The sequence below is a fragment of the Mobula hypostoma genome, chromosome 16 (genome assembly GCF_963921235.1).
Source record: "Mobula hypostoma chromosome 16, sMobHyp1.1, whole genome shotgun sequence".
Classification (NCBI taxonomy): Eukaryota; Metazoa; Chordata; class Chondrichthyes; order Myliobatiformes; family Myliobatidae; genus Mobula; species Mobula hypostoma.
This window is the reverse complement of record NC_086112.1, coordinates 13,043,533-13,061,411: the sequence shown is the minus strand read 5'-3', so window position 1 is coordinate 13,061,411 and position 17,879 is coordinate 13,043,533. Positions and strand designations below refer to the sequence as shown.

General features: G+C 41.4%; 1 protein-coding gene across 2 annotated transcripts in view; it reads left to right on the top strand.

Annotated features, from left to right (window-relative positions):
- ssbp2b (single stranded DNA binding protein 2b) overlaps positions 1–17,879 on the top strand; it is a 371,929-nt gene that overhangs the window by 147,715 nt on the left and 206,335 nt on the right. Inside the window, exon 7 of one of the 2 annotated variants that reach the window (XM_063068536.1) lies at positions 8,401–8,485. In XM_063068536.1, the coding sequence (XP_062924606.1) occupies positions 8,401–8,485 (85 nt within the window). Of the gene's footprint in view, positions 1–8,400; positions 8,486–17,879 lie in introns of those variants that run through there. The other variant, XM_063068537.1, reaches the window with a different exon arrangement.

Genomic DNA, 17,879 nt, shown 5'->3' with positions numbered 1-17,879 from the left:
CAGAATTCATGAAGTTTTAAGGGCAAAAGGTATTCTACACCAAATGTTAATTGGATTTTGTCTTTTACTGTTTACTGCAATTTGTAAGTTTTGGTGTTTATAAACTTTTCATTTTTTTTAATTTTTGAAAGCATCTTTGCTTTACAGACGCAAACACGAGGAATTCTGCAGATGCTGGAAATTCAAGCTTTTCTCCATCTGCGTATAAACTTTTGCTCAGTTCTTTCTGAATGTTAAAAGCAATAAATGACAAATACCTAAACGTAGAAGCCACAGCAGGACCTGTGGATATGAATTAAGGGTTGGGAAAATGGGACTAGCTAGATTACTCTGACACGGAAACAAAGGATTTGACTGCCTCAATTTGACACCTTTGCCAGGCCATTCACAAAACAGTGTCTATAAAAAGTGTTCACCTCCCTCTTGGAAGTTTGCATGTTTTATTGTTTTACAACGCTGAATCACGGTGGATTTAAACGCAAACAACTGGAATTCTGCAGATGCTGGAAATTCAAGCAACACACATCAAAGTTGCTGGTGAACGCAGCGGGCCAGGCAGCGTCTGTAGGAAGAGGTGCAGTCGACGTTTCAGGCCGAGACCCTTTGTCAGGACTAACTGAAGGAAGAGTGAGTAAGGGATTTGAAGGTTGGAGGGGGGAGGGTGAGATCCAAAATGATAGGAGAAGACAGGAGGGCCTCCTTCTTACTAACTCTTCCTTCAGTTAGTCCTGACGAAGGGTCTCGGCCTGAAACGTCGACTGCACCTCTTCCTACAGATGCTGCCTGGCCTGCTGCGTTCACCAGCAACTTTGATGTGTGTTGCACGGTGGATTTAATTTGTTTTTTTCGACACTGATCAGCAGAAAAGACTCTTTTGTGTCAAAGTGAAAACAGATATCCACAAAGTGACCTAACTTAATTTAGAATATAAAACAAAATAATTACTTGCATAAGTATTCATTCCTTTTAATATAACACACCAAATTATCACTGGTGCAGCCAGTTGTTTTTAGAAGTTACATACTCAGTTAAATGGAGATCTGTTTTTGGAGATATGTATGTAGTCAATTGATTGTAGTAAAAATACACCTGTATCTGGAAGGTCCAACTGCTGGTGAGTCAGTATCCTGGCAAAAACTGCATGATGAAGACAAAAAAAAACTCCAAAAAATTCCTTGTAAAGGTTATTGAAAAGCAAAAGTCAGGAGATGGATACAAGAAAATTTCCAAGTCACTGAATATCCCTTGGAGTACAGTTAAGTCAGTCATCAAGAAATGGAAAGAGTATGGCACAACTGTAAATCAGCCTAGAGCAGGTTGTCTTCAATGACCGTGCAAGAAGGGGACTAGTGAGGGAGGCCACCAAGAGACCTATGACAGCTCTGGAGGAGTTACAAGCTTCAGTGGCTGAGATGGGCAAGACTGCGCATACAACAGCTGTTGCCCGGGTGCTTCACCAGTTGCAGCTTTATGGGAGAGTGGCAAAGAGAAAGCCACTGTTGAAGAAGAACTCACATGAAATCTTGACTACAGTTTGCCAGGAGGCATGTTGGGAGTCTTTGAAGTCATCTGGAAGGAGGTTCTATGGTCTGATGAAACCAAAATTGAGCTTTTTGGCCATCAAACTAAGTGCTATGTTTGGCTTAAGCCAAACACCACACATCATCAAAAACACACTATCCCTACAGTGAAGCATGATAGTGGCTGCAGCATGCTATGGGGATGCTTCACTGCCGCATGCTCAGGAAGGCTTGTATGGAGGGTAAAATGAATGCAGCAAAATACAGGGAAATCCTGGAGGAAAACCTGATGCAGTCTGCAAGAGAACTGGGACTTGGGAGAAAATTTGTTTTCCAGCAAGACAATGACCCCAAGCATAAAGCCAAAACTACACAGGAATGGCTTAAAGTTAATGTCATGGACTGGCCAGGTCAGAGTCCAGACCTAAATCCAATTGAGAACTTATGGCTGGACTTGAAAAAGGCTGTTCACTCATTTTCCCCGTGCTATCTGATAGGGCTTGAGCAGTATTGGTAAAGAAGAATGGTGAAAAATTGCAGTGTCCGGATGTGCAAAGCTGATAGAAACTATCCACACAGACTCAAGGCTGTAATTGCTGCAGAAAGTGCATCTACTAAGTACTGACTCGAAGGGGGTGAGTGTTTATGCAATCAAATATTTTATGTTTAATAATTGTAATAAATTTAGGAGAATTTGCTTTCAATTTGACGCGATAGAGTCTTTTCTGTTGATCAGGGTCTAAAAGCCAAATTAAATCCACTGTGATTCAATGTTGTAAAACCATAAAACATGAAAACTTCTAAAGGTGAGATGGGGTGGGGGTGTGTGCCTGGTTTCAGTCCTTTGATGCTGTCCATGTGTGGACTCTGGACTCTGTCTGTTTTGCCGCAAGGGTTTCCTCTTTTATCCAAAACGTGTCTTAATTTACTTTAACCTAAACTGTAAATTGCCCCTGTTGTATAACAGTGTGGTAGAATTTGAAAATTGTGGGGAGCATTGATTGAAGGGAAAATTAGTGGGAAAATGGGATTTCATTGAGGGCTAACAGAGACTAGCATCTCCTGGCATCTTTTTTGTTGTATGGAAATATAGAAGTGATGATTACGCTTCATGACTTATTGGCTAATAGATAGAACATAAGAAATCGGAGCAAGAGTCAGCCATCTAGCCCATTGATACTGCTCCACTATTCAATGAGATCCTGGCTGATTTAGCCATGAACTCAGATCCACCTACCTCCCTTTCCCCATAACTCTTAATTCCCCTGCTGTGCAAAAATCTTGTTAACTTTGTCTTAATTATATTTAATGAGTTAGCCTCTGCAGCTTCCCTACTAGAGAACTCCACAAATTCACTGCTTTCGGGGAAAAGCAGTTTCTCTTCATCTCCATCGTAAATCTATTTCCCCTGAATTGTGATGCTCTGTTCCCCAGATCTAGTCTCACTTACCATTGCCAATAAGTAATACCCTTAGTGCCTCCTCCGAAAGGAAGGCAGGAAAGCACTTGAGAAGAAGTAGTGTTGGTGTTTGAAGGTCTTAGACAAGAAATTCTATTACATAGCACAATGTTTATGTGCAGTCTGGAGAATTGATTCTACTGTACTTTCTGCCTGTATTCAAAGTTTGGAATTTTTCTTTTGGATCATCCACAATTCACAAACATTGGAAGCACCTGGATATATACAGTGGTGTCCAGTGTATGCACTGCTGGATGCCACCTTGACAATGCTTCAAAGAGATGGGCCTTCTCTCTGAATTCAAAGAGATTTAAAGTAGGTTCCAGCTCATAAAGCCAAGTCCTAGGAAGTAACTTCAGCTAGGTGCCCTTCAGTTGCTAAAGCTGTTGATGTTAATCAATAGATCACTGGTACCAATCAGAAAAAAAGTTATAAAAAGATAATAGAGTCACATAGTTTTCTCTGGGAAAAACCTTGAGCCTTTCGAACTGTTTTCCTCATAGAGTGGGGGAAAACAGTCTTTTGAATATTTAAAGCAGAAATAGATATTTGATTAAAAAAGAGTGAATGATTTCTGCAGGTATGTGGGAATGCAAAGTTCAAGTTGCATTCAAATCAGTTGTTGTCTGTTATTCTGATGCTGGGTTTTAATCCAAAACATCAACAATTTCTTTGCATCCACTGCTGCTGCTTGACCTGCTGAGTTCTCCAGCGGATTGTGTGTTGCTACAGGTCCCAGCAGCCACAGCCTGTTTTGCCTCAGCTGTTTAAGCAGTAGGGCAGGTTGGAGGGGCTGAATGCCCTCTCTGCTGCTAATTACCAGGATCTTAAATGTTCATGCATTTCCAGAGAAGAGGACTGCACAGGTAATATAGTGTCCTGATGTGCATCACTGATGCCTGTGATTGACAGTCAGTGCAAACAATGAGGAAAAGACGATATGAAGACAGGTTGAGTGAATTCGGCCTTTTTTTCTTGGAGTGATGGAGGATAAGAGGTGACCTGATAGAGATATATAAGATAATAAGAGGCATTGATCGTGTGGATAGTCAGAGGCTTTTTCCCAGGGCTGAAATGGCTGCCACAAGAGGACACAGGTTTAAGGTGCTGGGGAGTAGGTACAGAAGAGATGTCAGGGGTAAGTTTTTTATGCAGAGAGTGGTGAGTGCTTGGAATGGGCTGCCGGCAATGGTGGTGGAGGCAGATGTGATAGGGTCTTTTAAGAGACTTTTGGATAGGTACATGGAGCTTAGAAAAATAGAGGGCTATGGGTAACCCTCATAATTTCTAAGGTAGAGACATGTTTGGCACACCTTTGTGAGCAGAAATGCTTGTATTGTGCTGTAGGTTTTCTGTGTTTTTCTAAGTGTGAGCTGGTCAATTGCGCAGTTAATGCTGCTTTGAACACCATTGGAGTTTTTACACAAAATTGTCTTTATTAATAGTGTATCTGTTTAATTAATTTTTCTAATAAAATGTCTTTCGTTTCTTCTGAACTTCTCTATATGAAGTCCAGACCTGATAAAAGACCTCAGCCAGTAAGGTTTTTATTCCTTTCCCTCAATGCTGCCTGACCTGCTGAATTCCTCCAACATTTTGTGTGTATTGCTCTGGAGCTCCAGCATCTGTAAAATCTCTTGTGTTTTTTATAAAGGCATTAGTTTTATACTCCTGAGCAGCATAGTGGCTGAATCCAGTCCATCACTAACTACAGGGCTTTGGAGAATGCTCAGGAACTGCTGACTCCAGCTATAAACAGGTCTGTTTGGAGAGTGAGTGAGAGTAAGTAGATGTGGCATGCAGAGGGCACTTCCCATCAAAGCGTTAGGTTACTTGGTTCATATATCTTCTCAGCTGCTTGAAGGAAGTGGGTTGCATTTGTTTGACACAGGTTGTGGTAATTTTTCCCATATAAGCTGGGTAATGTTGTTAATCGGAGCTTCTTGAAATTAGTTTTCCCATACCAGTATGTCTGCCTATGGCCTCCTCTGCTGTCAGGTTGAGGCTAGACACAGAGTAGAGGAACATTACCTCATATTTCGCCCTGGTGTCTCATACCTGATGGTATCAACAATGATTTCTCTAAATTATGGTAACCACTCCCTTCTGTTCCCCTCCCCATACTATTTGTTTTATGTTATCTCACCGGCCCTGTCACCCTCTTTCTTTTTCCCTCCCCTGCACTCTCGATCTGCCCATTGTCCACACATCTGGTTCCCCTCCTCACCTCCTTCTCTTTATTCCATGGGACACTGTCCTCTCCTATCAGATTCCATTTTCTTCAGCCCTTTGTCATTTTCACCTATCACCTCCCAGCTTCTTGTGTTATTCCCACTCTCACTTTCCCTCACCAGCCTATCAGCCCCCTCACCTGGATCGACCTCTCACTTACCAGCTCTTGCTTCACCCATCTGTTTATACTGCCTAAATCCCCTCTTTCTTTCCAGTCCTGATAAAAGGTCTCTACCTGAAATTCCCACCACAGATGCTGCCCGACCTGCTGAGTTCTTCTAGCTTTTTTTGTGTTGCCTGAAATTAATTTTGCTCTTCAGCGCTGGGCACTAAATATACTGAGACCAAGCAATTTGTTGTCATTTCAGAAATACTGGTTGAGAATTCACCATAGGTGTTGGAACAGCTGCCAGTCATTGTTTGTTAGACTGACCTGGTCCATTTCATCTCCAGGAACTTCTGAAAAATGTTGCTCCAAATGGGAGATTAAATTGTGTGGTGCCCTCTACAGGGCACCTAGGGACGGAGCAAGAAGGCAAGCAGATATTCAATTGTCTGTGGCATGCTTTTGAGTCTTAAATTATTTAATTGCATTGAAAAATAAGATATATATATACAGCAAATTGCAAGGTGGTTGCATTTTATTCCTGCCACCTCCTTGCATCTGGTGTATTACTGCGTGGAGGAGCCTGGCAAATACAAAGGCCACTGGCACATATCTGGAACTGACTTCTGTGGCTTACAAGGTCAAAGTAAATTTATTATCAAAGTACATACATGTCACTATATACTACCTTGAATTGCATTTTCTTGCAGGCATTTACAGTAAAATAAAGAAATACAATAGAATTCATTAAAAATTATATGTAAACAAAAACTGACAACCAATTGTGTAAATAAAAAAAAAGAATAATACCAAGGACATGAGTTGTACAGTCCATGAAAGTGAGTCTGTAGGTTGTGGATCAGTTCAGAGTTGCGGTGAGTGAAGTTATCCACACTGGTTCAGGAACCTGATACTTGTGGGATAATAACTGTTCCTGAATCTGGTAGTATGGGACTTGAGGCTTCCCTACTTCCTGCCCAATGATAATAATGAGAAGAGAACATGGCCTGAATGGTGGGGTCCTTAACATGGATGCTGTTTTCTTTCATCATGTTTCTTTCATTCATGCATGGTTCAACTTCGTTGTTGGTCATTAAGACAGGGATATAACTGTGCAGTACTTGGGCAGAATGCTTCATTGTTATTACCACACCTCACAGATGCTAACCAGCATTACTCAGGGTAGAAATGTCAAACACTAGAGGGCTTATCTTAAAGGTGAAAGGGGAAATGTTTAAAGGAGATGTGCAGGACAAGCGTCATTTTTACACAGAATGGTAGGTGGTTGGATTGCATTGCCAAGGGTGTAGGTAGAAGATATGATATTGGCATTTAAGAAGCTTTTAATTAGTTGTGTGAATATGCAGGGAATGGATGGATCTGTGTCATGTGCAGGCAAAGGGGATTAGTTTAATTTAGACATAAACAGAAGAGATTCTGCAGCTGCTGGAATTCTTGAGCAACACACACAAAATGCTGGAGGAACTCAGCAGACCAAGCAGCATCCAGGAAGGGGCATAGACAGTCATCTTGGGCTGAGATCCTTCATCAGGACTGGAAAGGAAGGGGGAAGATGCCAGAATAAGTAGGTGGGGGAAAAGGAAAAGAGTACAAACTGGCAGGTTTAAATTAGCCTCATGTTTGACACAAACATTTGGCTGAAGGGCCTGTTCCTGTGCTGTACTGTTCTGTGTCTGTATGTGATTTTGCTTTCTCCATTCATCAAATGTCATATTTAAGAATATTTATTAAATAGTACAGTCTGAACCAGGAAGTTCTAAAAATGTAGGATTAGGAATTCTTGGACTGTGGGATTGAGAAACACAATGTCAACTTGGGTAATTAAATGAACAATGTGAAAAAAGATTTGATAAAGAGGAAAACGATAGAATGGAGAAATAAAAAAATGTAAAACCTACGTGCAGCAATAATTAAAAAGCTGGAGGATTGTGAGTTTGTAATCCCTTAAGAGTTAAAGTTTTAGAGATGGTGAAATTGTCTTACATCATGCTAAAATGGAAGGTCCCTAACTTTTGCTGGTGAATTTAGTCCATATCGATTAACCAAATATTGGAACATTGTATGCATATGAAAGAGTAGTCTTTCTGAGCAACAACTTGTATTTTTTTCTGTTTATCCGTTTTTCTTCACTCTGCTCCAAGTTGTGGACTAATTAATGAGTAACTAACTTTGGACGCAGTCAGCCTCACAGTTAGCATAAAACAATCTGCTGGAGGAACTCAGCAGCTTGGGAAGGTCCAGGTGGGAATGGGAAGGGAGCTTGAGAAGGCATACAGCTGGCAGTTTGGGATGGTCATTAGAGACAGTGTATGCAGGTACTATGCAGATTAAACACCAGACATGTGGTCTGCTAATGTCAAGCAGACCACATTGGGAACACAGAGTACAGTAGACAAGGTTGGAGGAACTGCGCAAGAAATTTTATTCTAATATTTACTCTAAATTCTGGCCAGTTGTACATATTAGCCAATGTTGTGTGCTGCTGATGAAATCTTCTTTCTTACAGTTGACACTTAAGGTTGCTATGAGTGCTTGTGATTTTAATGTATTTCTTTCAGCAGGCTGGCCTGTGACTGTTTATTATGACCAGTAAAACATTGTCCTCTGATGATTAGATGATGCAAAGTTAGAGTTTGCACCATGACTCTTCAAGTAGTCTTGTTACATGTGTTGTTTTGAGTTACGTCTGTGTTATTTAAAAATAAAGTTTTTTTTTCAGTTCTTTCATAAGCTGTCAAAAAAGGGACCCCTATTGCATTGTTTGACAGTCCCTGCTGTTTTACAGTGATATTCTTCAGTGTGGTTTGGCGACAAACTAGTAAAATTAAATTGTTCTGCTCTTGACTTGTATTAAAACTAACCTTTTTGGAATATATTCAACCTTTGGTACATTTCAGATGCTCAAAAGAAAGATGAAAGTAATTTTTAGCAGAAAACTAATGTATAGGTTTGTGTGTAGTGACTTCTTAAATTAGTTATTGATGTTAAATATTTTGCAGAACATTGAGAGGATAATTTCAAAAAGCTAGGTGCATTATTCATAGAAGTTTTATCTTTTGCAGTGTATTTTGGGACCTCTACTGTGCAGCACCTGAAAGAAGAGAAACGTGTGAGCATTCTAGTGAAGCAAAAGCCTTTCACGATTATGTAAGTCAAAATTGTGGCTGCTATTTCCTGATTATAATTCTGTTTCATGCTGTTGACGTTCAGTGGCTTGATCCATTTGAATTATAATGACTAGGTTCAATTCTTAATCTAGCCGAGTTTTGGAGACACATTCCTGCCTATACAGTATTGACTTATTTGGCCAGCTCAGTGGAGGTCTCTAGTGGGCTGTAATAGTGTTCTGATTTGAAATTATAAGTTTAGATGTGTTACAAAAAGATGTCCAAAAGAAAGAACACTCCAAAAAAAAAACTTAAAAGTTAATTTCCAAGTTTCTTTTTGTTCAGTAAAGCTGGTATGAATGAAATTAACAGCATTCTGTTAAAAAAGAGGTACATATTAAAATGAATAAATTGAAGTGAGTTGTGAGTATGCTACGTTGGCGCTGAAGAAGGGCAGACCTTGAGAACTGACCAGCATAATCCTTGCTGATTTGATTTGCCGCAAACAGTGCATTTCACTCGACGTTTCAATGTACATGTGACAATTAAAAGCACATTTTTAATCTTTGAATAGATCCTAACAATTGTTACTTTGTCTCTTTCAATTTTATCTCTTTAACCTTTCATAAATCTTTGAAGTACTTTCTTCAGTGAAGTTCCTCACTTTTGTATATTATTAGAGCCTAGGGAATTTAAAGTTTAAATTTTCTTAGCTATAGGATTTGATTAATATTTAAAATGAGAGCTGCTTCTTGCAGTACTGAGGAAAATCAAGGCTCAGTGTTTGACTGTGCTGAAATTGAGAGTCTTTAGTTCTATGTCTAATAGCTATTTCAATTTTGTATTTTGAATAAATACTTCTTGGATAGCTCAGAAGTTTTGATAAATACATTATGTTCCATTGAACATTTTACTGAAAATATGGGAACTGTTTCAAAACAGTTGTACATGTAATTGATTTTAGTTGTTTATGGGCAGGTAAGTAAAATATCAACCTGCTTTAGTAATTCATACTCCCATTATAAACCATTGTCCCATTGAGTATTTTATTTGGAGAATATATTGATTTAATTTATAAATTAAAAGAAGTAATGCTGATATAATGAATTCATTTTCTTCGGTTTAATATTCTTAAAGCATTCTAATGTACTTGTGTCAGTCACTGAATTAATTGAGGAAGTGGGTTGTCATCTATACATGTGGACATTTAAAACAGTATTTAGAACTTTATTCTGATACTTTCAGTATCACAATAAAACAAGAGTTCTAAAATTAGTGAAATCCATAGAAATAAAAGTTAGGAGCATTATATTTTCAAATTTAAACCAATACAAATGAAAAACAGCCGTGATTTCAAACATGCCAGAAATTTTTAACAGAACTTTTAGTCTTCATCCAATGAAATATTCTTACAGTAAGTTATTTTTGTCTCTTATTTGCACATACCTCAAACAAGTATTGATTCAGTCATTACGTCTATGTGATTTCCTATAACCTATGAGCTGGCTGTGGCAACTCTTTCTTGTCATTTTACTTACTTGTATAGTATATGAGCTAGTAGTAGTTATATTATTTAATAATATGTTAATTAAATCAAACTGTTATTACTTACAGTTTTAATTAATTAAGAAAGGTGAAATTTGTGAGATTTACATAAGATGATCAGTTTGGTTTGCCATGAGCTCAGACCTTTTCTGAACTTTCAGTATTTTCTATGAACGTACGTGGTGGAAATTTGTTCTTGATTGCATGTGTTAAGCATGCAATGTAGGAGAGCATGTGCATTAGAATGTACTTTAGAAATTTGGTTCCAAGTTAGCAAACATACTCCACTGCTATAATATTGCATATTTAGCACGTGTGACTGAGGACTGGTCATATTTGCTTAGATTGACGTTTACTTTATGCATCTCATTTTGTTTCAACGCCTTCAATAATTTGTCCTGTAACCCAAGTGAGAGTTTAAAGTATTGATAAAGCATGCCCAGTCATACAATAGGATTTGATTTACAAGTGTGTGTCATGCAAGTGTAAGTTCAATTTTATATGTTTTTCTAGTGAAATTTGAAATTTGTTTTAAATTGCAAGTAAGTTGGGATATTATGTTCTGAAGTTGAAAATTAAGCATTGATTTATTTGTGCATAAATTGATCCTACATTTGTTCGGTGGCTATTTCTTGTTTGTGTTTGTAATTTATTGAGAACTGAAATACTGATATTCAACTAAAAGTAAGAATTTTTGGTGTACAAAATGTGAAAGTTCTACCTTCCATAACTGGTAAATTGAAAGTAGGTTTATAATAATTGTGCTGTATCAGAATGTACAGAGGAGATGTGAGGGGTAAGTATTTACACAGAGTGGTGAGTGCATGGAATGGGCTGCCAGCGGCGGCGGCAGAGGCGGAAGCGATAGGGCTTTTGAAGAGAGTCTTGGATAGGTACATGGAGCTTAGAAAAATAGAGGGCTGTGGGTAAGCTTAGGTAGTCCTAAGGTAAGGACATGTTCGGCACAGCTTTGTGGGCTGATGGGCCTGTATTGTGCTGTCGGTTTTCTGTGTTTCTATGTACATGATAGCTTTTGGTTGTATTTTCCCTTTTCCTTTTCTATCAATCATAATTTTATAAATGGTTGTCACAAAAATTGAGTACAAGTCTCCCACCAAACAATTTTCTACTTTATCTTGAATGTGTTCTTTAACAATACACAACAAGGATGCTTGTAGTAATCAGAAAAGACTTCATTAAGACTGCACTTGTTCAAATCTGGTGTCGCCATGTCAGGAGGAATAGAATTATGATTGTGGGAATGTGATGTATATTCAACAAAAAGGTTCCAGGGATGGAGCGATCATTGCCTGAGAAAATATTAAGTGGACTGAGGCTGTACTCTGTAGAATTATGTTCTGAGACCAGAAATCTCTTCACTGATGGAAAGAGAATCTTGGTAGTCATTAAGACAATAGGAGCAGAATTAGGCCATTTGGCCCATCAAGTCTGCTTCATCCTTCCATCATGGCTGATTTATTATCCCTCTCAACTCCATTCTCCTACCTTCTCCTGTAACCTTTGATGCCCTAGCTAATCCAGAACCTATCATCCTCCACTTTAAATATATCCAATGACTTGGTCTTCACAGCTGTGTGTAACAATGAATTCCACAGATGCATTACCCTTTGGCTTAAGAAATTCCTTTCAATATTTGGTAGGTTTCAATGAGAACCCCTCTTCTCCGTGCCCCCCCCCCCAATTCATCTAAGCTCCCTTGATTACTGGCCTAGAACCAAAAAACACTTCTCATACATTAAACCCTTTCATTCCTGGAATCATTCTCAGAAACACACATCAAAGTTGCTGGTGAACGCAGCAGGCCAAGCAGCATCTGTAGGAAGAAGTGCAGTCGACGTTTCAGGCCGAGACCCTTCGTCAGGACTAAATGGAGGGGGAGGGGGAGATCCAAAATGATAGGAGAAGACAGGAGGGGGAGGGATAGAGCCAAGAGCTGGACAGGTGATAGGCAAAAGGGGATATGAGAGGATCATGGGACAGGAGGTCCGGGAAGAAAGACAAGGGGGGGGACCCAGAGGATGGGCAAGAGGTATATTCAGAGGGACAGAGGGAGAAAAAGGAGAGTGAGAGAAAGAATGTGTGCATAAAAATGAGTAACAGATGGGGTACGAGGGGGAGGTGGGGCCTTAGCGGAAGTTCATGCCATCAGGTTGGAGGCTACTCAGACGGAATATAAGGTGTTGTTCCTCCAACCTGAGTGTGGCTTCATCTTTACAGTAGAGGAGGCCGTGGATAGACATGTCAGAATGGGAATGGGATGTGGAATTAAAATGTGTGGCCACTGGGAGATCCTGCTTTCTCTGGCGGACAGAGCGTAGATGTTCAGCAAAGCGGTCTCCCAGTCCGGACGCAGTATATCACCCCAGTCGACTCACTGGTGAAGTGTTGCCTCACCTGGAAGGACTGTTTGGGGCCCTGAATGGTGGTAAGGGAGGAAGTGTAAGGGCATGTGTAGCACTTGTTCCGCTTACACGGATAAGTGCCAGGAGGGAGATCAGTGGGGAGGGATGGGGGGGACGAATGGACAAGGGAGTTGTGTAGGGAGCGATCCCTGCGGTATGCAGAGAGAGGCGGGGAGGGAAAGATGTGCTTAGTGGTGGGATCCTGTTGGAGGTGGCGGAAGTTATGGAGAATAATATGTTGGACCCGGAGGCTGGTGGGGTGGTAGGTGAGGACCAGGGGAACCTTATTCCTAGTGGGGTGGCGGGAGGATGGAGTGAGAGCAGATGTACGTGAAATGGGGGAGATGCGTTTAAGAGCAGAGTTGATAGTGGAGGAAGGGAAGCCCCTTTCTTTAAAAAAGGAAGACATCCCCCTCGTCCTAGAATGAAAAGCCTCATCCTGAGAGCAGATGCGGCGGAGATGGAAGAATTGTGAGAAGGGGATGGCGTTTTTGCAAGAGACAGAGTGAGAAGAGGAATAGTCCAGATAGCTGTGAGAGTCAGTAGGCTTATAGTAGACATCAGTGGATAAGCTGTCTCCAGAGACAGAGACAGAAAGATCTAGAAAGGGGAGGGAGGTGTCGGAAATGGACCAGGTAAACTTGAGGGCAGGGTGAAAGTTGGAGGCAAAGTTAATAAAGTCAACGAGTTCTGCATGCGTGCAGGAAGCAGCGCCAATGCAGTCGTCGATGTAGCGAAGGAAAAGTGGGGGACAGATACCAGAATAGGCACGGAACATAGATTGTTCCACAAACCCAACAAAAAGGCAGGCATAGCTAGGACCCATACGGGTGCCCATAGCTACACCTTTAGTTTGGAGGAAGTGGGAAGAGCCAAAGGAGAAATTATTAAGAGTGCGGACTAATTCCGCTAGACGGAGCAGAGTGGTGGTAGAGGGGAGCTGATTAGGTCTGGAATCCAAAAAGAAGCGTAGAGCTTTGAGACCTTCCTGATGGGGGATGGAAGTATATAAGAACTGGACATCCATGGTGAAAATAAAGCGGTGGGGCCAGGGAACTTAAAATCATCGAAAAGTTTAAGAGCGTGAGAAGTGTCACGAACATAGGTCGGAAGGGATTGAACAAGGGGTGATAAAACAGTGTCGAGGTATGCAAAAATGAGTTCGGTGGGGCAGGAGCAAGCTGAGACAATAGGTCGGCCAGGACAGATAGGTTTGTGGATCTTGGGTAGGAGGTAGAAACGGGAAGTGCGGGGTGTGGGAACTATAAGGTTGGTAGCAGTGGATGGGAGATCCCCTGAGCGGATAAAGTCGGTGATGGTGTGGGAGACAATGGCCTGGTGCTCCTTAGTGGGGTCACGATCGAGGGGTAAATAAGAGGAGGTATCCGCGAGTTGTCGCTGTGCCTTGGCAAGGTAGAGGTCAGTATGCCAGACTACAACAGCACCCCCCTTATCGGCGGGTTTAATAATAAGGTTAGGATTAGTGCGGCGGGAGTGGAGCATTCCGCGGGGATCGCTCCCTACACAACTCCCTTGTCCATTCGTCCCCCCCATCCCTCCCCACTGATCTCCCTCCTGGCACTTATCCGTGTAAGCGGAACAAGTGCTACACATGCCCTTACACTTCCTCCCTTACCACCATTCAGGGCCCCAAACAGTCCTTCCAGGTGAGGCAACACTTCACCTGTGAGTCGACTGGGGTGATATACTGCGTCCGGTGCTCCCGATGTGGCCTTTTATATATTGGCGAGACCCGACGCAGACTGGGAGACCGCTTTGCTGAACATCTACGCTCTGTTCGCCAGAGAAAGCAGGATCTCCCAGTGGCCACACATTTTAATTCCACATCCCATTCCCATTCTGACATGTCTATCCACGGCCTCCTCTACTGTAAAGATGAAGCCACACTCAGGTTGGAGGAACAACACCTTATATTCCGTCTGAGTAGCCTCCAACCTGATGGCATGAACATCGACTTCTGTAACTTCCGCTAAGGCCCTACCTCCCCCTCGTACCCCATCTGTTACTCATTTTTATGCACAAATTCTTTCTCTCACTCTCCTTTTTCTCCCTCTGTCCCTCTGAATATACCTCTTGCCCATCCTCTGGGTCTCCCCCCTCGTCTTTCTTCCCGGACCTCCTATCCCATGATCCTCTCGTATCCCCTTTTGCCTATCACCTGTCCAGCTCTTGGCTCTATCCCTCCTCCTCCTGTCTTCTCCTATCATTTTGGATCTCCGCCTCCCCCTCCAACTTTAAAATCCCTTACTCACTCTTCCTTCAGTTAGTCCTGACGAAGGGTCTCGGTCTGAAACGTCGACTGCACCTCTTCCTACAGATGCTGCTTGGCCTGCTGCGTTCACCAGCAACTTTGATCTGTGTTGCTTGAATTTCCAGCATCTGCAGAATTCCTGTTGTTTGCGTTATCATTCTCAGAAACCTCCTTTGCACTTTCTCCAATGCCAGCACATCTTTTCTTAGGGCCCAGAGCTGCTCTCAATACTTCAAGTGTAGTCTGACTTACAAAGCCTCAGCATTGTATCCTTGCTTTTATATTCTGGACCTCTCAAATTAATGCTGACATTGTTTTTGTCATCCTTACCACTGACTCAACCTGCAAGTAACCTTTAGGGAATTCTGCATGAAGGCTCCCAAGAACATTTGCACCTCTGAATCTTCTATTTAGAAAATAGTCAACACTTTTATTTCTTCAACTGAAGTGCATGACCATATACTTCCCTTCACTATATTCCATCTGTCATTTCTTGGCCCATTCTTTCAATCTGTCTGAGTCCTTCTACAGACTCCCTGATTCCTCAGCATTACTTGCTCCTCCACCTGCCTTTGTATCTTCCTCAAACTTAGCCAGAAAGCCATCAATTTTGTCATCCAGATCATTGACATATACCATGAAAAGCAACAGTCCTAACACCAACACTTGCAACTCCTAGTCACTGGCAGCCAAGCAGAAAAGACCCCCTTTATTTCCACTCTTTGCCTCTTACCAGTCAGCCAATGCTTTATCCATGTGAGTATCTTTCCTGTAATACCATGGGCTCTTATCTTGTTAAGCAGCTTCATGTGCGACACCTTGTTAAAAGCCTTCTGAAGATCCAAGTAAACATCATCCACTGATTTCCCTTTGTCTATCCCGCCTGTTACTTCCTCAATGAATTCCAATATGTTTGTCAGGCAAGGTTTTCCCTTAAGGAGACTGTGCTGACTTTACCTTATTTTATCATGGGCCTCCAAGTACTCCAAAACTTCATGCTTAATAATGGACTCTAACATCTTCCCAACCACTGAAATCGGGCTAATTGGTCTGAAGTTTCTTTTCTTTTGCCTCCCTCCCTTAGAGGGTGGAATGTCATTTGTAATGTGTGTAGTCTCAGTTATTGAGTATATTCAAAAAAGAGATTGATGGATTTTTGTATGTTGAGAAATCAAAGGATATAAAATTGCCACAGAACAAAGTACTGATTAGCACAGGGGAATGAATGGCTTGCCTCTACTTCAGTTTCTTATTTTCTTGTATTGATCTGCAGACTTTTCAATAGTGATTGTTATTGATTGCCATTCTGTGTCTTCAGATTGCAGTTCCTTTTCTCTTCTCCTCACCCAGTGATTTCTGGCTAGAAGTGATCTTTCGTTAACGGTTGCTCAGTAAAGGAAGCTGTCTCCAGTATTCTCTGTTATCAAAACTCCAGCCTGTCCCAAAAATAGTATTTCATTTGTCTCCTTAGAATTATGATTCCTGTTCCACAGATTCATCCCTTGAATTTTCAGATGCCTTTTCAAATGCTTAGGTTAAGGTTCAGGTTCAAGTTTAATTGTCATTCAACTGTACATGAATACTCATGAATGCAGCCAAACAAAACAGTATTACTCAGGGATCAAGGTGCAAAACACAGTATCAGCAGTCATACACAACACAAGGGATATAACACGTCAGATATCGAGCACATACATGATAGCAATAAAACATAGTCACACAAAAAATACAGCCCAAGTCTCTGAGTCCATGGATACTGGAGCAATCTGTAGTCGAGTACAATCCAGCTTGTCTTCTGCGGAGTAGACACTGGTGAACGTACCGACTCCAGCAAGGACACCACGCCACACCACCTCAATCACTACGATTGAGCCACAACCATGACGCCTCTCCCTGACAGCTATAAGCAGGTGTCATTGCAGCTTGAGGCCTAGTCCTCACTATGACAGGGACATGCATTTTCCCCGATGCCCGCCCAAAACAGAATAAGACAAACCCCTGCTCTTCATGTACTCATGGATGAACCTGTTTGCTCCAATTTGTATTACTGTAATTCTGTAGCTCTGCAGGTTACTGCACTTCACATGCACTAATTACTTTTGCAATCATTTTAATCACTTGAGTTATAAGCACTTATTGTTCTCTGGGTTCATGAAAGGGAAATTATGTTTGACAAATTTGCTACAGGTACAGCAAACAGAGTCAATAAAGGGGAATCGATTGATGTCATGTGTTTGGATTTCCATAAGACATTTCATAAGGTGCTGTATAAAAGACTAGTGCACATGATTAAAAACTCATGAATAGAGATTGATCATCGCACAGACGGCAGAGCTTGAATAAATTGGACTTTCTCAGACTAGAGAGACATAACTAATGGAGTATCCTAAGGCTCACTCCTTGTCTCGCCGTTGTTTACTGTCTATATTAATGACTTGGAGGAAGGGGCAGAATGTAAGGTGCTGAAGTTAAGTTTACTGATGACATGTGGGATGGCATGCTGAGATGTGGCTGTTTTTAACGGTATGGGGATGGTGAGTTTCTTGTGGAAAAGTGTGGGGCCTTGCACTGGGAACGAGGTATAAAAGCAGACTATTATCTAAGTGGAGAGAGTTTGCAAGTGAGTGAAGTGCAGAAGGATATCAGTGTTTGTGTGCATTAAATGCAAAAAGCAGGTAATTAAAGAGGCAAATTTCACTTTGTCTTTTATTGGTGAAGTATTGTTATAATTGTCAGATTTATTTATCACATGTACATTGAAATATGCAGTGAAATCTGCTGTTTGTGTTAACAACTAACAAACCCCAATGATGTGCTGGGGGCAGCCTGCAAGTGTCATCACACATTCCATCACCAACATAGCATGCCCACAATGTTCACCAGAACAGAACATATCAAACAACAGCAGCAAAACATTCCCATTTCTTCCTTCCTTCTACCTGCCCACCCACCTACACACATACACTGTCCTCTTATCCCAGGACAGACCATCTTCAGCCTTCAGCCTCTTGCAGACTTGGGAACTCGTAGACACTGGGTCTTTGATTTCCCCAGCGGATTTGCAGACTTGGGGGTTCTGGCCTTTGACTCTTGATTTTTGGACATTCGATCAACTTTCTGGCTTCGATCTTCAGTATTGACCCACCACTTGCTCATGTTAATGAACAAGTACCTGAACACTCGGTCGCATATTC